The sequence below is a fragment of the Pezoporus flaviventris genome, unplaced genomic scaffold (genome assembly GCF_033815535.1).
Source record: "Pezoporus flaviventris isolate CSIRO_AGI_PZ_B2104156 unplaced genomic scaffold, CSIRO_AGI_Pfla_v1 ptg000136l, whole genome shotgun sequence".
NCBI classification, from domain to species: Eukaryota; Metazoa; Chordata; class Aves; order Psittaciformes; family Psittacidae; genus Pezoporus; species Pezoporus flaviventris.
In genome coordinates this window covers 313,492-339,335 of record NW_026892684.1, presented here as the reverse complement: position 1 = coordinate 339,335, position 25,844 = coordinate 313,492, and the positions used below count along the sequence as shown (strand labels likewise).

Here is a 25,844-nt window from a genome sequence, read left to right as displayed (position 1 = left end):
GGCCATCCTGGTAACTCCCCCCAGTTTCTATACTGGGCATGATGTGCTGTGGTACTCAACACTCCTTTGGCTAGCTTGGGTCAGATGTCTTGTCTCTGCTTCCTCCCAACTTCCCCTCTTCCCTTGCAAAGTACTTGGTCAGAGTAAACATTACTTAGCAACAACTAAAAACACCAGTGTTATCAGCGTTGTTCCCATGCTCAAAGTCAAAAACACAGCACTGCACCAGCTACTAAGAAGGAGAAAAATGACTGGTATAGCTGAACCTAGGACACTACCATTCAGTCTGCACTATTAGGTGAGGATCAGCAACAAAACTGCTATATTTTTAACTCGCCACAGCTATTTTATTGGTTGGAAACTGTGCATTGAACTCCAGTGAGCTCTGATAGTTCAGAACTTACCCAAGTTTGAAGTTTAGTGCTGCATTACTCTTAAAATACCTGGAACATGTTTAAGAAGCAGCTCAGCTGCTTCAGAAATGAGCAAGAATTTGGTATTGCAAAAAGTTTAAAGGTTTCTCTCTTCTGCAGCTTACACACAGCACAGCAGCATTAATGCAAGCTTCCAAAAGCTCGTACTCTTACCTCATCAAGACTATAGGCTTCTGCCTTCAGCAGCTATTAAAGGGAACTCAGAAGAAGGAACCCTTCAGTAGCATCCTCAGCAGAAGCCACTGCATTTAAAATTGTCAGTTCAGTGACAATTTGATCAATATTAATTTAACATTGCTAAAACAGAACCGATTCAGACTGCACAAACTGATGAGGAGACATTTAATGTTCATCATTAGGATAGCCAAATGTGTCCATACGGACTTCAGTATTCAGACCTGCAGAAGTCAAGGCCCAGCTCATGGGTTGACTATACCTCTCTTGTGCAGGAAGAGACAAATCCCCAAAACAAGACTGCTTGTTTGCATTTCACTGTGGCCCCAGAGCAGTACATGTGGGACAGAAAGAAAAACAAAGCCTATGAGAACCATTAAAAATAATTCATTTAAATCTTTAACACACCTTTCATTTGTAGCAGGCTTCCTAAGTAACTTGTAGGACAAATAGCTGGGGTTCTGTGCAGACAAACTGCTAATGCAGTTCGCTGAAGCACATACGCAATTAGCTAAATTAGTCTAATGCTCTCCTGGACTCCTTGCTTAGAAATCTTTTAAACACAGGTGGAAATGATATAAGAAATCATTTTAGCCACTCTGTACAACATGGTCCTGCCTCTGTAGTCACTAACTCCAGTTCTTATTTCTTTTGTTGGCTGAGGTTCACTTCTCCTACAATGATTCTTTTATTATCTTTTAGTTTTAGCAAAAGTAAGATTTTCAACTTACAGCTCCTCCCAACACATCAACAGGGGAAAAGCTCACTGACCATACAATGGACATGCCACATCTTTTCTTCATCCCAAATTTTTGCAGAGATTAACCAACAGCATTTCCTGTGACAAGTCAATGCAAACACAGCAAACAAAAAAAAAAAAAAACACAGCAAATCCCTGAGAATCTCAAACTATAACTATGACCAAATACTATGGTCCTTTTCAAGAAGGCTTGTAGAGCCAAAAATACTGCTGTGGATGCTCTTTGCTACCTAGGAAAAAGCAACTTTTTCCCTGGTGAACTAATTTTGGAGTTAAGATTTTTGGGGTTATTCCAGCTGCCATAGTGGCTTATCAACAGAGTTTTTAAACACTGTTTCCATTCAAAACCTCACTGTTCTGCTGCTAGCAGACCCACAGTTAACTGTGCTTTTGGAGAACTGATACTGTATACTGCCAAGTAAAAATCTATATTCTATCATTTCAGAACAAAGCAGAGAGCTGAATCCCATGTACAACTGTCATGGTTTAAGCCCAGCCGGTAACTCAGAACCATGCAGCCTCTCACTCACTTCCCCCTTTCTTCCCCTCCCCCCCACTCCCGAAGGGATGGGGAGGAGAATCAAAAGAATCTCCTGATTTCCCTCTGATCATCACCTCAACAAAGAATGAACTTTGATGAAACCAGATGAGCTCAGCAGTGACAAGCTTGGCAGTGTCATCAGCAGGCAACAATCCAACACTATACACTGTCACTCCTGCCCTGAAAGACTGCTACAAGAGATGGAGCCTGACATCATGGACTGGATGAATTCAGCAACTTTAAAGGGATTGGTCCATGGACTAAGGAATGATATCCGTGTGTGGGTGTACATATATATATGTGTGTGTGTGTATGTGTGTTTGTGTGTGTATAAGACAAAAAGCAATATCACATTTTAAAATATGGGATCTGAGCATGACGTGAACGGTATGGAATAAGAGGTGGATACTGTCCTGGGTTCAGCTGTAGCAGTTACTTTTCTCCTTCTTAGTAGCTGGTGCAGTGCTGTGTTTTTGACTTTAGCCTGAGAACAGTGCTGATAGCACACTGCTTAAACCACGACAACAGCTCAAAGATCCCATATTAAACACTGCCTGAATTTCTCTGGATTCATTAATGGAGTGTGAACATTACAGCAATAGCCTAGCTTATTAAAAAAAACTAGGAAATTCAAAGTTCTCTTGCTTGTCTCATTTAAGTGGTTATTTACCTTCAAAGTCAGCAATTTTTAAATATTTTCAATTTCAAGTTTTTCTAACATAGCACAGCTAGTATTATTTCTATGCATCAAAATAAGTACTTAGCAGACTAAGCTGGCCTACAGTCCACTCACATTGAAAGATTTAGTCCTCTTAAAATTAAGACCAAAATCCCAATAGATTAAAATAATCTAGATAAAGAGTTAAAAATAGAACCTAATTCTGCTCCTCTCTAAACCCTGACTTCCAAGAGGAATCATAGAATAATTAGGGTTGGAAAGGACCTTAAGAACATCTAATTCACCCCCCCTGCCATAGGCAGGGACACCTCACCCTACACCATGTCGCCAAAAGCTCTGTTCAACCTGGACTCGAACACCACCAGGGATGAAGTATTCACAACTTCCGTGGGCAACCTGTTCCAGTGCCTCACCACTCTCACAGTGAAGAACTTCTTCCATATAGCTAACCTGAACTTCCCCTGTTTTAGTTTAAACCCATTACCCCTTGTCCTGTTGCTACAGTCCCTGATGAAGGGTCTCTCTCCAGCATCCTTATAGGTCCCCTTCAGATACTGGATGGCTGCTATGAGGTCTCCATACAGCCTTCTCTTGTCCAGGCTGAACAGCCCCAACCTTCTCAGCTTGTCTTCATAAGGAGGCGCTCCAGCCCCCTTATCATCCCCGTGGCCCTCCTCTGGACTTGCTTCAACAGCTTCATGACATCAGAACTGCACACAGTACTCTAAGAGGTGTCTCAGATAAGAGAAGCAACTTTTCCAACTATTTGGCCATATACCGCTGTATCTAAACTACTTTTCTGTCAGATTAAGCAACACTGCCGGCAATCCTAGTTTCCAGTGGTAACCACCAGATAATTGCACGTAACATACTCTCAAGTTGCCATTAAGTATCCATCACTAAAGAGATTCCTGGTCTGTGGATACATCTATCAAAGCCTGTTTGTTCATCACCACTGAAACAAATAAACTACTTTATATCCCATTACTTCTCGGTGCTCTAGATTAAACTTGTGATGCAGCAGACTGAAGACAAATATCAATTTATACAGTAGTTTTTAAAATCAATGTCTAAGTGTCTAAGAATTCCATGAGGGAAGACAGTAAAAGAAACTAGGTTTTATTTCAAATTTTTTTAGCATTACTGAATATTGCCTGATTATCTACCAGACACAGAAACACCATCTGTTCCTATCAAATACTTCAGGGGTTAAAGAAAGAAAAAATAAATAAATTAATGATTCCTTAAATTTACTACCCTGCAAAGTGCCTATTTGCTTGAGACACAAAGTAAATTCTATCTACTTTACATAACCTGAAACTTACTGTTCCACTAGCCATTCATATTTAAGTTTATAGCAAAAGAAAACAAACCAATAAGCCTAAAATCAAAAATAACAGATCCTATAATTTTCAGTTGCATCATCATTGCCCACTCTTCTGACAAAATGCCCCTTGCTACCTACATCAGTGCTGGCCAGGTCTGTGATGGTTGTTAACCCCAGAACACCCCAACCACGGTTGTTAACATCATAAATGTTGCTAGTCTCTTACAAATTGTACTTTTAGTCACAAGTCCTCACCAGAAGCATTATATTGATCACTCAGTAGAGGTTTCTGGATCATCACTATATTCTTTTTATTCCCCTTGATCAAGTTTGTAAAACAGACTTTCTCACAGGAGCTATATATCTTGTAACCAAGAACATTAACTTTTCTAAAACAACTATGTGTGTGTGTATATATATACACACATATATCACTTCAAAATACTATTTGCTACTCATCTTCCTCATATAGTAGCTTTGTACTTGAGAACCTGACTGGAAACTAAATAAGAAAATGTTAATAAAAAGGATCAGTCTTGAAGAGCTTCCCAATATTACATGGGTCCATTAATATTTATGAAAACAGCTACTAAACAAAAAATTTCACAAAGTTTCAAAGACTTAAGGACAAACTTAAGATAATTCACATGAGCATACTAACCCCTTTCAGATGGTGCCTCATGTGAGCCAGCAGACCAAATTTTAGATATTTGACTATGAACACACTCTAGAATAAACACTTTCTCTGGTATTCTTCTGGACTATTTATAACCTATACTGACATAGGCTATCTAAATAAGAAAGTGAACTTAAAGCATCCGTTTCCCTTCCAACGGCCAATACAGAATTTGGGAAAGGAGCGAAAGAAAAAGAGAATCCAATTAATAAAAGAATCTGAAACAACTATATGTGAAAGCCCAGAAATACGCCTCAAAGAGATTTAGTGAGAAACAAATACATACCTTGATTATTTTTTTCTGCGAGTAAAACTCAAGCTCTAATAGTTGATGTGCAAGTAAGTTGTAAAATCAGCATCTTTATGAAATGTTGGGGTAATAAGCAAACGGGGAGGTCACATCTACTATCACTACATCAAAATACCCAAAAGAAAGGGATTTTCCAAGTGGAGGGGAGGGAAACATGAGACGCACAGATAAAGCCGTTTCCCTATCCATCATCCTGAGGGGAGGTTGGGGGAGGGGGTAGAAGAAAGAGGTACCTTAAATAACAGTAACAAGAGTAACTATGCAACAAATAAAATTATCAAATAGCTTATTTCATAATAAATAAATATTCCAATAAATATTCCATTCATAAAAAAATAAATATTCCATAAAATTACCAATTTAATCTGCCACCAAAGGAGTGCTCGTTTGCCCAGGTATTTCGTTAATGACATCATCAACAGACACCCTCACTATTCCTAGATACAGGAGACACTACCTAGTTCCTTTTTCCCCTATTTGAAAGGAATTGTTGCAGCAGTGGTTCTGTCCATCTTCACTTGTCTAGACTTACCTTTGACAAGGAAGCAAAAGCATGACTCGGCACATAATACACACTCATTTTTCATATGCTACATGCTGTCAGATTATGGGTTTCTGTGATCAAATAACAAGCTGTCATCTCCAGTCAAGCAATCTGGACATCCATAAATCCATGGGTCCAGATGGGATGCACCTGCTGGTGCTGAGGGAACTAGCAGAAGTCATTGCTAGACCACTCTCCATCATCTTTACCAAGTCTTGGGAAATGGGAGAGGTGCCTGAGGACTGGAGGAAAGCAAATGCCACTCCAGTCTTCAAAAAGGGCAAGAAGGAGGACCCGGGTAACTATAGACTGGTCAGCCTCACCTCCATCCCTGGGAAAGTGATGGAACACCTTATCCTTGGTGCCATCTTAAGGCATATCAAGGATAAGAGGGTTATGAGGGGCAGTCAACATGGCTTCACCAAGGGGAAATCATGCTTGACCAATCTCTTAGCCTTTTATGAGGAAATAACACGGTGGATGGATGATGGCAGAGCGGTGGATGTGGTCTACCTTGACTTCAGCAAAGCATTTGACACAGCCTCCCACAGCATCCTCACAGCTAAATTGAGGAAGTGTGGTCTGGATGATCAGGTAGTGAGGTGGACTGTGAACTGGCTGAAGGAGAGAAGCCAGAGAGTTGTAGTCTATGGGGCGGAGTCTAGTTGGAGGCCTGTAACTAGTGGAGTGCCTCAAGGATCAGTACTGGGACCAGTATTATTTAATATATTCATCAACGATTTAGATGAGGGAATTGAGTGTACTATCAGCAAGTTTGCTGATGACACTAAGCTGGGAGGAGTGGCTGACACACCAGAAGGCTGTGCTGCCATCCAGCGAGACCTGGACAGGCTGGAGAGTTGGGCAGGGAATAACTTGATGAAATATAACAAGGGAAAGTGTAGAGTCCTGCATCTGGGCAGGAACAACCCCAGGTTCCAGTATAGGTTGGGGAACGACCTGTTAGAGAGCAGTGTAGGGGAGAGGGACCTGGGGGTCCTAGTGGACGACAGGATGACCATAAGCCAACACTGTGCCCTTGTGGCTAAGAAGGCCAATGGCATCCTGGGGTGTATTAGAAGGGCGGTGGTTAGTAGGTCAAGAGAGGTTCTCCTTCCCCTCTACTCTGCCCTGGTGAGACCGCATCTGGAATATTGTGTCCAGTTCTGGGCCCCTCAGTTCAAGAAGGACAGGGACCTGCTGGAGAGAGTCCAGTGCAGGGCAATGAAGATGATTAAGGGAGTGGAGCATCTCCCTTATGAGGAAAGACTGAGGGAGCTGGGTCTCTATAGTTTGGAGAAGAGGAGACTGAGGGGTGATCTTATGAGTGTATATAAATATATGAAGGGGGAGTGTCACGAGGATGGAGCCAGGCTCTACTCAGTGGCAAACAATGATAGGACAAGGGGTAATGTCCCTGGAGACATTCAAAACTCGCCTGGACACATTCCTGTGTAACATTATCTAGGTGTTCCTGCTCTGGCAGGGGGATTGGACTAGATGATCTTTTGAGGTCCCTTCCAATCTCTAGCATACTGTGATACTGTGAAAAGTGTTTGGATGGCATCTGAACTACTATTAAAAAGCTCAAAAGCATGTTCCACAATTTTAAATGTTGCTAAGTATTGCATACTTACTGAACACAGAAGAAAAGAAGGAAAACATGGTCAGGAGTTGATAGCTGAACTTGATTACAAACTTTCAGATAGCATTCAGAGAAGAAGGTGCTATCTGCACACTTCACACCGTGTCACATAGGAGGCAAGTTACCCCCACTTCTACCAGGGGTCAGGTTATTGCTGCCAAGTGTGCATGCTGCTGGATCAATACTCCAGTTTACTTCATGCACTACTTTGGGCTTGATAATGCAATCAAGATATTTAAAAAAGTTTATTAACAATTGTCGTGGTTTAAACCCAGTCAGGTAACTCGTTCGCTCACTCCCCACCTTCTTTCCCTCCCCCTACTCCCAGAGGGACAGAGAGGAGAATCGAGAAGAATGCAACTCCCACAGGTTGAGATAAGAACAGTTTAGTAACTAAGGTATAACACAGATCACTACTGCTACCACCAATAATAACAATGATAAAGGAAATAACAAGGGAAGAGAATACATGACCTCACCATCAGAAAACTGATAACTCACCCCCCCAACCCGACCAAGCACCGACCGATACCTCCTACAACCCCGCAGTCTCCCAGCCCTTCCGGCTAACTCCCAGTTACATCCTGGGCATGACGTGCTGTGGTATGGAATACCTCTTTGGCTAGCTTGAGTCAGGTGTCCTGTCTCTGCTTCCTCCCGGCTTCCCCTCCTCCCTGGCAGAGCATGAGACTCACAAAGTCCTTGGCCAAACCAAAACATCGCTATCAGCTCTGTTCCCAGGCCGAAAGTCAAAACACAGCACTGCACCAGCTACCAAGAAGGAGAAAAATGACTGCTACTGCTGAACCCAGGACAACAATATACTACTACATAGAATATGTAATAGATATTAATTGCAATTTATATAGTTAACTATGACAACTGACGTAGTCACTTTTGGCATCTGCCATAAACTATGTAAGAAACAGTGGATCTTCTTGCATTTTATTTTTATTAATAAAACATAAAAGTCAACTTAGCTCCCCTACTTTATAAGCATCAAATTATAAAATATTACATGGCAGATAGAAATATTTTAATATACTGAAGATGCATACCTTCACAGCATCTATGGAACAGGCTACAACTGCTAAGTAATTGAACATTTCACTGAGGATACAGCTGCCAGTGCAGCCATTTCCACTAACTCAATAGTCAGAATATATTTTTGGCAGCAAATGTATACAGTTTAATAATTTAATTTAGTTTACTTGTGAATAGGTGTAGAGTCTATCTTCTGCCTATTTGCCCATTTTATAATTAGAGAAGTTCTTCAGTGCCAACTTTAAATTCTGACATTTAAAAAATACTTTTATTTCTTAATGCAAACAGTAAAATTTTTATTCAGTTCTGCTCAGTTCCCCCCACTACAACAGGAAGCAAACTTAATATCTACTTTTGTAACTAATATAGTCATACTACAGAAGAACCATAGATCCACACCCCATCTGGCCTCATGCCTATATGTTCATGTGCTTTTACCCTTCAGTACTGCTCACCATTAACAAACTATGTTAGCCTGTGAGCTGACAAAAACGGCAAGTTCAGACTGCTGAGTAATCTACATAATTATAATCTAATTCAAACCCACACAATTAAGAAAAAAAAAGTTATTCTTTTAGTTAGAATGAAAAGATTCTAGCAACAGACTGAACACCTTTTACCAAGAGATGAACAAAATGCAACATAATTAAAGAAAACCCAAAAAACAGCTACAAGGGGGCTCGAGCACCTCCCATATGAAGACAAGCTGAGAAAGTTGGGGCTGTTCAACCTGGAGAAGAGAACGCTGCATGGAGACCTCATAGCAGCCTTCCAGGATCTGAAGGGGGCCTACAAGAATGCTGGAGAAGGACTCTTCATCAGGGACTGTAGTGACAGGAAAGGGGTAATGGGTTTAAAGTAAAACGGGAAGTTCAGGTTAGATATAAACTATCTTTACTGTGAGGGTGGTGAGGCACTGGAACAGGTTGCCCACAGAAATGGTAAAGGTCCCATCCCTGGCGGTGTTCAAGGCCAGGTTGAACAGAGTCTTGGGTGACATGGTTTAGTGCAAGATATCCCTGCCCATGGCAAGAGGGTTGGAACTAGATGATCTTAAGGTCCTTCCCAACCCTAACTATTCTATGATTCTATGACAGTAAACGTATCTGTCAACACAGTATTTGCATATCTAGTAAAACAGAATTTTCCATCTAGCAGTTTTGAGTCTTTACTGTTAAAGATCATGTTCATAAACAGATGTGGAAGGATGATAAATAAATAAATAAATAAAACCCAACACACAGGAATACATTCAGCAGTAAACCTAAGATGTTCATTGTTAGAATTCAGATGGACACTGAAATCTGTTTGCATCCATAAGAAGCTACCCTTCAGGAAACTCTTAAAGCTATTATTTGCTTGTTTTAAGGAAGTTTCACTGTACCCTGAAAGTATTTTATTTTGCTTTGCTTACTTTGGGGGAGGAGGTGGGGGAATTTCAAAACCATTAATATTTTCTGAGCCATTCTTTCTAAAATTAAAAATACAGAATGAAAACAAGCACTTTGCAAGGATGAATTTGCAATAAGAACATTCTATTTTGTCATTAACTTTCAGTATTTAAGTTTGCCTTTTTAAAATTAAAGTATGTGGAGGATCCTACCCTACCCCCTGGCCCCCACTTTAAGAAAGAGGAATTGCTTCATCCACTACATCCTTGAAGAGCAAATCTTAAGCACTGCCTGCAGACAGAATGGTACTATTTTAATCAGTTATTTAATAATCAATACAGAACAGCATGGAAACACTAACATTTAAACCTATAATATAGCTTTTATACAGATAACTGTGCTTTACAGACATTAATCAGATATAGTTTTCTTACAAAATGTCTACATAAAATATGCCCGCAGCTCCCAGTACCTCCTTACCCCTTATTTTTAAAACCTAGTAGAGCAAGGAAAGGTTCAGGAATCAAATAGACAACTTGAACAAGTAATCATAGCATCCATCCATCCATCCAACAGCAATGCTGCTTAAGGAGTTCTCATTTCTACTCCACACACCGCTATACAGTTGGAAAGATCACAGAACTGTTCCATCTAAAAGGTAACAGAATGGGAAAGAGGGTGAATTTTCCTCCCCAGAGTGAAATAGTTCCCTCTTCTGAGCCTCCACAAATCCTCCTGCTAGCACATGAAAGGACTACAAAAGGAAAAGATCTAGTTAACTCAGCACCATGATGGTGGAAATGCCCTTGGAACTACAGCCCAGCAATCAATTCTTTCTGGATGATTTTCAGTATGGCATGCAAATTTTTTCTCAATTCTATTTCTAGAATTCTATCAGCCCAAAGAAGCAAGTAAAACCAAAAGCAAATAAGCTCTCTACTTTTTTCTGCAGTCTCACAGTTTTACAAACTCATGAATTTCTTTAGCTATATTAAAAATGTTAACTGCTCAGACCGAACAGCAAAGAGCACAGAAAATCTGCAGACATTTGATTCAGCTGGGCTCTGTGTATGTATGCAAACAAACTATCTTTAAATAAAACTAATCTGATGTTACAAGGCATCTATTGTATTCTTAAAAGAAAAAGATGGATGTTCGGTGTCTCAAATTGGTTTTCCTAATTATATCACCTACCTGCCTAGAAGTAGTTTTCCTTAAGAAGTCTTAATACATCACTGAAATACAAGCACATTTACATGTCTATTTAAGATGCACAGGAGGCGACAAATGGGAGAGAAGGACTTTTTAATCACTTACCGAAATAGAGGAGTATGACCAGGCTTTGGTTTGCTCCAAGTAAAATGTGAAGGAACAGAAAGAAATTGCTCTCCAGGCAAATCTTTTTTCAAGGTGTGCTGAGATCCAGAGCAGTCATCTACTGCAGTTTCAAGGGATGATGGTAAGTTACCCTGTTCTTCAGAACAGATAGCTATTTTTCCAGATAAAGTGACAGTCTGATCCTCTGAGGTCTTTCTTGTTTTTAGAGGAATATCAGTTTCCGTACAACACTGAAATGGTGAAAGGCCAGAATTAAGGCCTTGTATGTTATGGATGGAAGTGTTTAGCCAGGTGTCTTCTGTTATGCTTCCTCTGGGAGAATGGCCAGGTGATGGAGTTGGAGAATGGTGAGGGGAGAGAGAACCAGCATAGCAAATCTCAGCACTAGAGTGTCGTCGCTTCCCACAGGGGGATGTAGGTCTTGATGAGGGCCTTGATGTTGGTCTAGGACTTAGCCAATTTTCATCTGTAATACTAGTTCTAGGAGAATGACAGGGAGACTGCCTAGGTGACAAGGCATGCCCAAATCCATATGGCTGCTGTCCAGATTCATCACTGGGGCCTCTTGGAGAACCACCAGGGGATGCCAAAGGAGAGCCCAGGGTAATTTGAGTAGCCGCTTCATTTAGCTCTGAGTCTACATCATCATAAACGTGGGAAATGGATTCACAAGAGGAAGCATCTGAAAACCAACTTCTGGATGAAATGCTGCTGGCAGGACTTGGACTAAGGGATGATTCCCTATATGATGGTTCAAGAGGAAGATAGAGATGGTCCCGTGAAGGCCTTTCCATATACTCATTTTCTGTGTTATTTGCGTGCAATTCATCTTCATTGGCTTCAATCCCTTGATGACAGTTAGGTGAAATAGATGTAATTTGAATACTAGGGCACTCAAAGGGTTTGGATCCACCTAGCGGATTATATTTGGATTCTGGTACCTCACCAGTTGCTTCATAGTTCTTATGACTCTGAAGTCTTGGTGGTGGTGAAAGAGGAGAGAAGTGAGACTGCAATCCATGGCAAGGAATACAAATTGGCTGATTTACAGGGGATGATGGTTGGTCTACATTAAAGATGTCTATGGATGCACAGTCATCTGACTCAAGATCTGAAAACAACATTAAAAAAAAAAAAAGGAACAGTCAGAATGCAACACTTGTAAAAACGCCATAAACAAACCCCTTTGTTTCACAGATACGGTCTGTTTTCAACATTCTAGGCATTTCCCATCACATTACCCACACAAAATAAAGCTAATGCTTGATTTTAAAATTTCCCCAACCATATTTACAGCTGAATAGGACTACAGCGTAGCTTTGTGTCACAAACCTTGTTTTCAATCAGATTCCATAGTTTATACACATCTTCAGTTGCTGAAAATATAAAATACTCAGAAAATGGGTTTAAAATCTTGAAAGTATCTAAGGCAGAACACTCAATTCAAACTTTCTATATCATAACTACATTCCATTCATAAACATTTTTAATCATAATTAAAAATATATTGGACATGAACCATACTATGATACTTTCTGCAAGCCCACTAGGCAATACTTAAAGGAGATAAAAGCACCAGAATTTAACACCAGAAAGCATCTTACAGTGACTCAAACTTCAATGAAGACTACAAACAACTAAAAATATTCAAGAGACCTAACAAAGATTATTAAAGATATTACAAAGAATATTTTTGTTGTTGCTTAGAAACTCTCAAGTGTCCATCCCATAGAATATAATTTTTCAAGTGCAGTTTCACGAAGTTTGAGCACGATTTGTTCAGCAAAACAAAACAAAAGCTCCAAAAAATATTATCAGATCCCATTAACTTATCCAGAACACAGGAAATATTCTAAAGAAAAACAAGCAACTGAGAGGGAAGAGGGAGTGCAAGTCCAGTTAATGCAATCAGCAGCTTTGTCTCACAGAACCAAAGCAGGTTTTCTTGCCCCACTTCTCAATACTGAATTAACTGCTAGTATGAGACATTTGTCTGTTGCAGAGTCCTACTTTGTGTGCATCAATATTCAAGAAATCTTAAAATACTTAAGTTGTCAACTTTCAATTTCAGTGGAATTTACAAAATGCAGATATATGTTCAAAATTTAAGTTTCACAGAGTTGAGGTAGAGAGATCAGACTAGCACAGAATTATCAACAGCAGATGGGAAGAGCTGAGGAAGAAGTGGAGAAGGCAGGAGAGCACTCTTCTGTCTCAGGCTTCTTTGGTCCCTCTCCACAACAAACAATGTCTAATGAGCTCGGCACTGTGCTCTCCTCATTACCCTTCCCCAGCAGCACACATGCACACACTCAAACAGGAAGCTAGAGACCTAGGGTAAGAACTATGCATCTAACAAACACCAAATCCCAAAAGCATGCTTAAGACTGTAGAAACAATGTATTTGGAAGTCTAAATCATATGAACCATTTTTAGACATGATCATTAAACAGATAGCTTTATTTCAGTTTGCACACACAACCCCCACCCCCCCCCTTCTTAGAGTGATGTGTTAAAATAACCTGTCAGTTGATCATGAAAAGGGCAACACTAACTACTATGACCTTTACAAATCATGTCATTAATTCTATTAGACCGTTCACCAATAATTATGTTTGCCCTGCAGAGAGAATCATAGAATAGTTAGGGTTGGAAAGGACCTTAAGATCATCAAGTTCCAACCCCCCTGCCATGGGCAGGGACATCTCACACTAAACGATGCCACACAAGGCTTCATCCAACCTGGCCTTGAACACTGCCAGGGATGGAGCATTCACAACCTCCCTGGGCAACCCATTCCAGTGCCTCACCACCCTAACAATAAAGAAATTCCTCCTTATATCCAATCTAAACTTCCCCCGTTTAAGTTTTAACCCCTTACCCCTTGTCCTGTCACTACAGCCCCGAATGAATAGTCCATCCCCAGCATCCCTATAGCCCCCCCTTCAGATACTGGAAGGCTGCTATAAGGTCTCTACACAGCCTTCTCTTATCCAGGCTGAACAGCCCCAACTTTCTCAGCCTATCATCTTCGTATGGGAGGTGCTCCAGTCCCCGATCATCCTCATGGCCCTCCTCTGGACTTGTTCCAACAGTTCTGTGTCCTTTTTATGCTGAGGACACCAGAAATGTACACAATACTCCAGGTGAGGTCTCATGAGAGCAGAGGAGAGGGGCAGGATTATCTCCTTCGACCTTTTGATGCAGCCCAGGATATGGTTGGCTTTCTGGGCTGCTGGCTCATGTTCATTTTCTCATCAACCAACACCCCCAAGTCCTTCTCCACAGGGCTGCTCTGAATCTGGAAGAGCACTAAAATTTGAAGGAAGTAGTAAACATAGAAAGATGAATGTAACTTGGGCAAAAGAAATGAGAAAAAGGGGGGGGGGGGGAGAAAAACAACTACCAAAAAAAACCAAACCCAACCTAGCCAATAACACTTAAGATGGAAAGGAGTGACAATGGCTCAAAAAGCTCCAACACAGGTCTTCAAGAACGCAGAGAGTAAACAAATTCAGGCAAGTCTCACAATAGGCAAGTGCCAGGCAAAGAAAGTTATGGAGAAGCCAAAGGGAAAAAATTGAGTTATGGAAATCTGGTTACTTAATAGGAGGGCCATTATATCCAAACCATCCTACTGGGTGAGCAAAGGAAATAAAGAAGTGGAGTTGGCCAAGTCATGAGGCCTTTACTGCCCATAAAAATATAAGAAGCATTCAAGAAACAAATACTAGGTCAGATTACTAAGGCAGAGCATAAAAGCCACCACAAGCACACAACAAAATACAAAGACCAAGAGAAGCAGTGCCATTCACATCAAAAGCCTGCCATGACTCTGAAAAGGCAGGTGTGTTAAATGCTTTTCCTTTAGTAAAGTCAACTGAGTAAATTGTTTACAAAGTTAATAGCAATGGAAAGTGAAGAAGACTAAATAAAAGGTTAAAAAGTACTGAAAAATTATGGGCCAGTAAGTTTAACTTCAGGTTTAGAAGTAACATTAATAGGCTATTTGTTCCAGTAAGCATTTAAAAGGAGACAAGGAAACAAAACAAGTCAATGTTTGCCAAGAACAAAACCATGTCAAACAAATTTTGTTTTACTATCAAAGGAGGTCTTCTGGATAGCTAGCACAGGAAGCAACTCAAGCTTTGCTTTAACTTTGGACTTTTAACACTACCACGCACTGGTAGTATCCACTGAGTCTTCAGAAATTTAGTGAAGCCTTCTTCCCCACCCTGCTGAGATCAGGTTTACTGCTGAGGGGTCATGAAGTCAGCAGATGCTCTATATTCACAAAGTGCTTATAAACTATATAAAGCTGTAGACCTTACATCAGACATCTGTATCATCCTTAATCCATGAGAAGCAGGAGGTCTGTCATTTTGAATGTACATTTGCTACAGTCAGGAAAGACTAGTTTACAGAAGCTCCTGTTCAGTATTAAAAACAACACTGGCTCATAGCTTACTAAGCTGCTAACTACACTTCAACATAAGCTGTCTAACTGGAGAATATAATTAAATAATACCCAGAACAACTGCGCCTAAAGTACATTCTGCTCACTATTTGCCATATCAGACTGTACATTCGGGACTTGGAATGCTTGCCCACCAGTTGTTCACTCCTAAAGGATCGATGTACTGGCACATGCACATGTGCAACTGTTCAGTGAGCCAGACTTCTCTACAGAAGGAAGGTCAATTACTATCAAATGTCTGAATATGAGCCCTGTGCCAAAATTATCCAAAATATTATTCTAGGTTTGTGAGCCCATAAGCAAACAGGTTCAGACAATAGGAGTTGTTATAAGGTACTAAGAAAGTGCAACACGACCTAGGTCTTATAAAAATATTACTGTGAAAACAGTATCAATCAAGTCCTTTAAATAGCATGAGGAAAGACTTGACCATTGCCACAGACATCATGTGTATTCGCAGGCAAATCATTTAATCTGTCTCCACTCCCAACCTTAGGAGAATTACAACCTCTTGTTTTTCAGCTGTCATGACAGAAATACCTGTAAATAAGAACAAAAAGCATATGCAGCTCAATTTTTTAATTCTAGTATCCTACTGATTTGCAGCAGTTCATATACTTCTGGGGATGAAAGAGGAGTCTTAATCTTCACAAAGAACCCAAAATCACAGTATCACAGTATGCTAGAGATTGGAAGGGACCTCGAAAGATCATCTAGTCCAATCCCCCTGCCGGAGCAGGAACACCTAGATAATGTTACACAGGAATGCGTCCAGGCGGGTTTTGAATGTCTCCAGGGAAGGAGACTCCACAACCTCCCTGGGCAGCCTGTTCCAGTGTTCCGTCACCCTCACCGAGAAGAAGTTTCTTCTCAAGTTTAAGTGGAACCTCTTGTGTTCCAGTTTGTACCCATTACCCCTTGTCCTATCATTGTTTGCCACTGAGTAGAGCCTGGCTCCATCCTCGTGACACTCCCCCTTTATATATTTATATACACTAATAAGGTCACCCCTCAGTCTCCTCTTCTCCAAACTATAGAGACCCAGCTCCCTCATTCTTTCCTCATAAGGGAGATGCTCCACTCCCTTAATCATCTTCATTGCCCTGCACTGGACTCTCTCCAGCAGGTCCCTGTCCTTCTTGAACTGAGGGGCCCAGAACTGGACACAATATTCCAGATGCGGTCTCACCAGGGCAGAGTAGAGGGGAAGGAGGACCTCTCTCGACCTACTAACCACCGCCCTTCTAATACACCCCAGGATGCCATTGGCCTTCTTAGCCACAAGGGCAGTGTTGGCTCATGGTCATCCTGTCGTCCACTAGGACCAAAATACCCAATAGTCATAGCTTTCCTTTTATGTATTTAAAAAGGCAACTGATGAGAATTCTTCCTGGTATGCTACCACATTAAAGCTCTCTAACTGCATATTTGAACTCCAGTTTTTCCATTGCTAGCTGTAAGCTCTCCAGAGACACTTCCTACAAGCTTAAACAGCAACTTAAAACACACATAAACCACAGCTATGCATTAGTTTATAAGAGTATAACTGGCTAGTAAGCCACCAAATATGATACTAAAAAAGTATAAATTGTGACAGCAATTTAGGTAGCAAGGTGGAACAGGAAAACACAACTTTACAGACCAAGTTTAGCAACACACAACACAGTAGTGCAAGTTTATGCTTTCAGAAAAGTCTCTTCGTCAAGGACTGTAGCGATCGGACAAGGAGTAACGGGTTTAAACTAAAACAGGGGAAGTTCAGGTTAGCTATATGAAAGAAGGTCTTTACTGTGAGGGTGGTGAGGCACTGGAACAGGTTGCCCAAAGAAATGGTAAATGTTCCATCCCTGTCAGTGTTCAAGGCCGGGTTAGACAGAGCTTTGGGCAACATGGTCTGCTGCAAGGCGTCCCTGCCCATGGCAGGGAGGTTGGAACTAGAAGTTCTTAAGGTCCTTTCCAACCCTAACCATTCTATGGTTCTTCAAGTTAGAAGAACTGTCATTTTATGAAGCAGTTCTCTCTCTTCAATGATTTTCTGCTGTTTCATGGGCATATCAGATTACTCAAAGAGGATAAAAAATAAGTTTTACTTGCCAACCGTGTACACAAGGGGCAGCTCTATCGTGCTCATCAGAACTCGACCGTTTTTCTTGTACATTTTCAATATTCTTGCTTAACACAAGAAAATTAATCTTCTCAATAATGGGAGTTTGTCAATGAGTCTTTTTCAAATTCTAGTCTGGATGAGAATTCATTGTCCTTGGTAGAAATGCAGAATAATGAAGCTGCATTAGGTTAAGCAAGAGAATAATGCAGTATAATAAATATTTACAACTGACATGGAATAAAATAAGAACGTACTAGCTCCCAGGGTGTAACTACGTGTTACTTTTTTTAAGCAGCAACTACCCTAACATACACACACACACACACTCGCACACAAAGGGGGGGAGAACTGAGAAGGGAGATATTCTTAACCCAGATGATTTTAGCAATCAGCTCTGCAGTGCACTAACATAAACACCTGTGTATATATATAACTAACAGGATGGCAAGCTTTGGGACATGAGGAGAAATCAACCAGGCCAGGAACTGCAGGCGTTTTCACTATCAAATAAAAACCTAACATGCAACTACTGACCTGGTATGCATTTAAACTAGAATGGCTGTCAGTGTACATCCAGATTCACGCTGAAGTAACAGAATTGAGTTCCAAATAGAGAAGTAACAGTCATGAAATTTTATTTGGGGTGTAAGAAAAACAGACTAAACACACATGAAAAATCAAATGCATCTGCTTAAGCCATGAAGCATGTTTCAGAAAATTATGTATTTCTGTTGCAGTAAATGGAGTTAACGTCATTTGAGGGTTTTTTGAAATTCAGGTTAGATACAAGGAAGAAGTTCTTTACTCTGAGGGTGGTGAGGCACTGGAACAAGTTGTCCAAAGAAGTGGGAAATGCTCCATCCATAGCAGCATACAAGGCCAGGTTGGACAAAGCCTTGGGTAACACCGTCTAGTGTGAGGCATCCCTCCCCATGGCAGTGGGGTTGGAACTAGATGCTCTTAAGGTCCTTTCCAACCCTAACCATTCTATGATTTTATGAAAGACACTAGCATTTGCTCTCAAAAGCCTAAATTTGACAAATTACACTGACAAAATATAGACACTGACCTAATTTAACGAAGCTATGCAATATAAAAAATGGTGACAGATATTCTTAGTTTCTTTGGATTAAACAAGATATCCTCTTGTGGCCTTGTCACTTGAACACAGTTATCCCAAATGACACCATTAAAGCCTTTTGTAATAACAGTTATTCTATCCCATTGACTTTGTGTTTCTGATGCAGGGAATAACTACTAGAAAGCATTCAAGATACACGTGAGTAGCTATAAATCACTGTACACATTATTACAGCCCATTATGCAGCCATCACAAACAGTGAATCATTGTTACTAATGGTTAATAAGTGGACTGTGTATTCAGCTTCTCATTCTGGTTTTAGTGTATGCTTTCATTTTGGGTATGAAGGGTTACTCTGCAAAACAACTCTACTTAGAAGGTTTCTGCCCTGTCCCAACTACAGTCACAATTCCATTCCCTCTCCAGCACAGTACAAATGCTACCTATCACTCAATTTATGTTTAAGCAGTCTTCCCATTTATTCTATTTACCAAAGCACAAAAAAAAAAGCACATTTCTCCCAGCACTTGTTCCCAAAATGCAAAGTTAGCAGCCACTAAAACATGAAGACACTCATTAAGCACTGAATTGAAAATTATTTGCCTCCTGCAATCTTGAAGAGCCTCATACATAAGAAAGTGGAAAAAAAACAGTTTGAAAGGACCTAAGAGTTAAGTCCAAAGAGGAATATTTATATTTCAAAAATAAATCTCTCCACCAACTTGTTAAAAAAAAATCCAGAACAATTCAACACCATTCAGCAATTTTGCTATATTAAAAATATTTCTCATTTTTTAGAAGTGATGACTCATCTTCAAAATGCAGTCCGAGAGCCATTTTTTAAACCAGCAATCTTTAGATTAATAGGAATAATATAATTTAAATTCCTTGGAGTAATAAATTAGCTGTGAGTACCTGCCCACATTTCTGTCTACAAATATGTTTTATGCAGCCTCAAATAAAATTTATTTCTGCTAAAAATACAAAACAAAAAAACAGAAAATCAAAAACCACAATCCCACAGAACACACACAAAGAAAAAACAAACAAAACCACCCCAAAAAAAAACACAAAGAACCCTAAACAAAAAAATCCAAACAACCAAAACAGCAACACAACACAAACCCAAGCTAAACCCAAAGTTCTATTTTCATTAATTTATTGCTGATAGATCATGGGTTTGTAGTCAGATCCTCAGAAAGCTGATTCGTCTCTCTTTCACCCAAGTACATAAAAATGAGGGCTGGGCTCCCCAAAGAAAACTGACAAAAGTGTCTTCTGCCACACCTATCATCCTTTGTCCCAAAAGTAACCATAAGCATTCAGTGCCACCAAGACATTTAATCAGAAGAGCCATGTAAATGATTAAATTCAGCTGTTTGGTTAACTCACAAGATAAGCAGATATTCAGGCTGTGTTGTGGCCTGCACATCAACCAGTTCCGCAGTTCTTCAGATTTAAACTGGTATTCCCTGAATGACTTTGAACAGTTCCACAATTTTCTTAATGTTCTATTTTTGCCAGTATTTCACAAGAATACTCACAGATGGGTGTATTAAAGGTAGAAGAAAATGTTGGTTTGCTAATAAGCTTGCTCCTGCCTTGCAATTTTACTTAGCCTTACTGATCATTTCACTCAAATTCCACTGTCATTCTAACCCCTCATGGCATGCCCAGACAAATGCAAAGACTTGGATGTTGGTTTGCAGACTGGGCTTCCTGCCAAGTCTGCTCTACCTACTTCTCTGGCCCACTAGAGCAGCTTTAGGCAACAACTCCCACTTTGTAGCAGTTCTGGATCAAAAGTATTTGTGATCACAAAAATGAATTTTAACAAGAGCAACCCTCAGTCAGCTCACACCTGAAGTTCACAATTACTGCCAGCATCCAGCCCTTAATTTTGCACTCAGTCTAATTATGAGCCTACTCTCTTTCCTACCACAGCTTGGCTTTCTTAGTATTGCTTACTTTAATCACCATCTTAGGGAAAACAACAAAAAGTTCAAGCATACTGCAAACTTCTGCAAATAGCTTAGACTGTTTTCTATTCTCTACCAGCAATCCCTGACAGCAATACCTGTCACGAACACACATTTAAGAAGTGAAGAATACATATTAACCATCAAGGCAAAGCTATAAAGACTAGTTTTATGGTGGTATTTCAGTACAAATCATTGGTTTTAAGACTTTTGCTACACATCTAAACTAAATGACACGTACATAGTGCCAGTTCTACAGAGATCTCTGCCTAGCTACTAAGAAAAAAAATCAATGGCCTTAACACATGAACAGTCAGAGCACTTAACATATGGGCAGGAGGCAAATGCTGAGCAGCCCAAGCAGCTCACAGAAAGCAGGTCAGACACAGAAACCTTCAAATGAAAAGATCAGGTATTACTTCGACAGTCACAACAGCAAAATGTATATTTCAATCCCGATATTCAGTAACAACCTCAAACCAGTAAACTAACAGCTCTAGGCTAGAGAGGAAAAAACTCAAAAAAAAAATTAAAAAAAAGATGTTTTCAAATAAACTAAAGATCCAAAGCCAGGTCAAATGTCCTTATCCAGAGTGAGGCTCTAGCTCACAAAAATGTTTTGAACTGTCACTGAATTCATCACAGGATAGGGATATTTTCAATACTTTTCATACCATACTGTTCAGGAGAAAAGTAAGAGAGATTGTAAGACTCATCTGTAACAAGATTACTAAATAGTATTACTTAACCAAATATTAAGTCACAGTAAAACATTTTAGACAGGACTCTAAACAGCAGTATCAATAATTCGTCACTCAGAATTTCCCAAGTAATTAAATAATTTTCTGAATATTGAACCATTTGCAGCTTCTAATTTTAAGTTAGTCCCCATTTTACAAACTAACAAAAAATAAACTTTGGATGTTACAGAACCTTACAAGATCCTGAATTTCCAGTTTAGTACTACATATTCCAAGTTCTTTAAAGGCCCTTACCTTTATAAAAACTCATTTGTTAAGTTAGGTGAATCCTCAAAAAAAAAAAAAAAATAGGTAATCACAGCAACTTGTATCTGCTCCTCTTTCGCACAGTTTGACGTTAAACAGCATATTGCATTCTCAGTAGAAATTTTTAAAGTAGTGTGAAGACCTTAATGCAGTTTGCTTGCTTAATGCTTAATAAATTCTAGGCAAACTTCCCAAAATTATACTGTATAGCATTGTAAAACTGGAGGTATCATTAGAAAAATATTAAAGATAAATTCAATTTTTCCAATGTCACATATTGCATCCCCAAACTCTCTTCATTAAAAGGGCCAAACATGGTGGCATCTCAAATACATTAACTGACAAAGTTCGTTACATGACAATCTATTTTGGTAGGCTGTACAGGACCTGAACAATACTGTAATTCAAATGTTTATTTAGGCATTTCAAACATAACTGATATAAGGTGGCAAGATGCAGTAAGATGCTACTGCAACTAACCAAACAGTTCTGCAAGGAAGAGAAGAACAAAGAGATTTGGCTCCCTTCCGAGTACTCTACAGCATTTTTCCTTTGGGCACTGGGAGCCCAAATTATTTTGTCAGAAAAAGAACAAGCTCATAGTACCTAGAACTGCACATCCTGTTTTGAGTGCTGAGCACTACAATATCAAAGTGACAATTTCTGTTTTCCTTGGGACAATGACACTAAACTATCAGAGAAAAAGAGAACAAGATTTTGCAGAAAGTTCTTAGTACCTAACTTTCACTTAAAAGTAGCCAAAAAACTTTTGAAGATCTCTTATTTACAAATCACCTGAGCAAATTCCTACTTCAGCTCACAAGCTGTATGAAATAGGCTATCCCTCTGATTCCAAGTGAAGGATGCTGCAAAGACTGCAATATTAAAGTACAGACTTTCAACATCCTTAAAACATCTTTCATTCATTCCCCTCTGCAGCACAAGCCACAACTTCCAGATCAAGCACACAAGCACTACTGCAGAACATTAGTCCTGCACTTAGCACAAAACTAAGTATGCTAGTTCTACTATTCAGCAACCCACAAAAACTGTCCTGTACAACTACTCAGAATTCCAGTTGATTTAATTTCTCTTATTGCCCTTTCAATGTCACAATAAGGGTAATTACTGCCTAGGACTAGCACTTTCTTAGTAGTTCAGAACTCAAAAGTATATTAAAGGAAATGAAATAATAGCTCACTTTTTTTCTTGCTTTTGATTAAAAATCAGTTACCAATTTATATATGCTCATATATAAAAGAGCAAAACCCTCAGAACACTAAAGCAGTCTCAGCATAAAAGAAAGCATTTATGTAGATTTTCATGTTATTTACACAAGAACTTGGTACTAAACACCTCTTTTACAAGGATGCCAATCCCAAACTTCTAGAGATACAGCATGAAGCATGAGAAAGTGTCAAGTGTTCTCCACGATCATGGAAAACTCAGTAATTTTAATATTATTTATATCAAATTCAGCAACTTCCCCTGTGACCTATGCATTTTATTATTAGCATATTTTAGGAAAAAAAAAATCCCTTATGCTTACTTTGCTGCACAACAGACATCAACACTGAAGCAGGCAGTAGGGGATTATTCAGTATATGCTTTGGGGAGAAACAGGAACTTTTGTTCGTATAACTAATATACTTGGAAAAGGGGAAAGGAAAAAAATTAATAAGACTTCCAATACAAATCCTCTCTTATATGCAATCTAGCTCTTCATATGTAAAAACACAAGGCAGAATCAACAGCTAAACTCTGGCAATCCTTTTAATAGGATACTTGAAGGCAGAAACCTATTCTAAACCTTGCCCCTGAAGACCACATCCGTGCACAGCAGGCAAGACCATCTCCAGTATTCTGCAAAGCAGTGGAATTACTGAGTTACAGATGCAGGATTTCTTACCGAAAGTTCCAACAAACAGATAGGTCATGGTCCAAAGATCACATTTTCAAATTTGCCTTAAAAACAGTTTTAACTTATCAAGCATGGAAAATTCTCTATATTTAGAGTAAAAGCTGAAGTGCTTTTTAAGGAATGCTACTAAAATACAAATATTAAAGTGAATTGAGTACCACTAGTATTTCCAGTTTTCTGAGCAACTTGTTTTCTCATTCTCAGCTATCACTGACAAAGAAACATAGCTCAGACCACTAGTTTTACATTAAAAGAATACTAATAGGGGTGTCATAATTACTGTTGTTGTAATTTGTTAACATTTCCCATTGTCTTCTTCCAGCCCTGTAATGCATTTATTTAGTCAGCAGAATTCAGGCCCCCTTCCCAACAACACCATCTTCCTATTTCACTAAATTGGAAAACGGGCAAAGGAAATCTCTCTTTATATGAAATCTGTAAAAACTAAATCACAGCATCAAGAAAGTTCGAGATTTCGTAAGAATTCCACCCCAAGCGTTCACTTTGGATTACACACAGACTGTATCAAACAAATATTTTTTATAATCAACTGTTGTGGTTTAAACCCAGTCAGGTAACTCGTTCGCTCACTTCCCCCCCTTTCTTGTCCTCCCCCTACTCCCGGAGGGACAGAGAGGAGAATCGAAAAGAATGCAACTCCCACGGGTTGAGATAAGAACAGTTTAGTAACTAAGGTATAACACAAATCACTACTGCTACCACCAATAATAACAATGGTAAAGGAAATAACAAGGGAAAAGAACATAACACCTCAGCACCAGCCGACTGATAACTTGCCCCCCTCAGCCCGACCAAGCACCGACCGATACCTCCTACAACCCTCCAGTCTCCCAGCCCTTCTGGCTCACTCCCAGTTACATCCTGGGCATGACGTGCTGTGGTATGGAATACCTCTTGGGCCAGTTTGGGTCAGGTGTCCTGTCTCGGCTTCCTCCCGGCTTCCCCTCCTCCCTAGCAGAGCATGAGACTCACAAAGTCCTTGGCCAAACCAAAACATTGCTATCAGCTCTGTTCCCAGGCCGAAAGTCAAAACACAGCACTGCACCAGCTACCAAGGAGAAAAATGACTGCTACTGCTGAACCCAGGACATCAACTTACGCAGACAACCAAATCAGAGAACAAAACATGGCTGCATCATTTAGCCTGGACAGTCATGTTCCAGAGCTACATTATCATCTATCCAGTTAGACTTAAGATAATGCATTACTGATTAATACTTATTTCAAGTAAGTCAGAAAAAACAGCACGCAGCCATCGAGCTCTGGTACAGCTACACACAGCACAGCTGGCTCTTACTGATTCCTTACATCACGATTCAGAGGGAATATTTTATATTCTACATTTTAAAGAAATATGAGGATTTTCTAAAAGGCATTTTCAGGCTCCAATACTGCAAAACAAAATAAAATGGAAACCCATTTGTTTCCAAGTTTCTAAGAACACACTGGAGTAAGTACAATGCTTTTCGTACGGGGAACAGTTGGGTCGAAACTTTCCATCACAAGAGCCCCGACAAGTCTCGAACGCAGACCCATCAGTTTTGTCGCTCCGTGCCCTGTGCCAAGTTTAACGGAACACTCACCCAAACCCTGCAGGGGCACCGGAACCGGCACCGAGGGGGATCACGAGCAGGTCCCCACAGCTACCTGCGCCGGGACGCGGAGCCGCCCACGTGCGGGAAGGGTCTAGGCCCACCCGATCCGATTCAACTCAACACCACCCTACCCCCCTCCAAAGCACCACACCCGAGGAGGCTCCTCCCGCGCGACGACCACTCTAGAGTTACTTTTCCCACAGAAAGTTATACCGACGGTGGGTGGCCTAGAGTGTCCCGGCTTCTTCAATGTCCTCAGTCCCGACAGGACGGCTTAGGCTGAAAACAGGAAACTGAAAGCCAACATCCCCCCGGCAGCAGAGAAGCGCACCTGCAGGCCCCAGTGGCGGCCCGGGACCCGGCTGGCCGTCTTCCCCGAGAATCAGTCTGAAGTCGAACTCACCGGCGGCGCCGCAGTTTGCTGTAGTCATGGGGAGGAGGAGGGAGAAAAGTGTGGCGCGTGGGAGGGGGGGGGGGGGGGGGGGGGGGATGATGAGGGGGGGAGGAGGAGGAGAAGGAGGAGGAAGAAGAAGAGGAAGAGGAGGAAGAAGAAGAAGAAAAGGAGGAGGAGGAAGAGGAGGAGAAAGAAGAGGAAGAGGAGGAGGAGGCAGCGGAGGAGGCTCTCTCTCTTTCTCCCTCTCTTTCTTTCTCTTTCTTTTTTTCTCTTTCTTTTTTTCTCTCTCTCTTTCTTTACCTTTCTCTCACTCTCCCTCGCACAGTGACGTCAGCAACACCAGCGATACCTCGTGACCCGCGCCAACGCTACAGAGGGAGGTGGGGGGACGCCTCGCGG

At 40.5% G+C, this 25,844-nt stretch overlaps 1 protein-coding gene across 6 annotated transcripts in view; it reads right to left on the bottom strand.

Annotated features, from left to right (window-relative positions):
• LOC133282714 (nuclear factor of activated T-cells, cytoplasmic 3-like) overlaps positions 1-25,489 on the bottom strand; it is a 92,926-nt gene extending 67,437 nt beyond the window's left edge. For all 6 annotated transcript variants that reach the window (XM_061478904.1, XM_061478910.1, XM_061478906.1 and 3 more), the window contains exons 1-2: positions 25,383-25,489; positions 10,843-11,974 (exon numbers count right to left, since the gene is read on the bottom strand). In XM_061478904.1, coding sequence (XP_061334888.1) covers positions 10,843-11,974; positions 25,383-25,482 — 1,232 coding nt within the window. In that variant the 5' untranslated portion in view covers positions 25,483-25,489. The remainder of the gene's footprint in view (positions 1-10,842; positions 11,975-25,382) is intronic.
• Between the last annotated feature and the right edge of the window lie 355 nt (positions 25,490-25,844).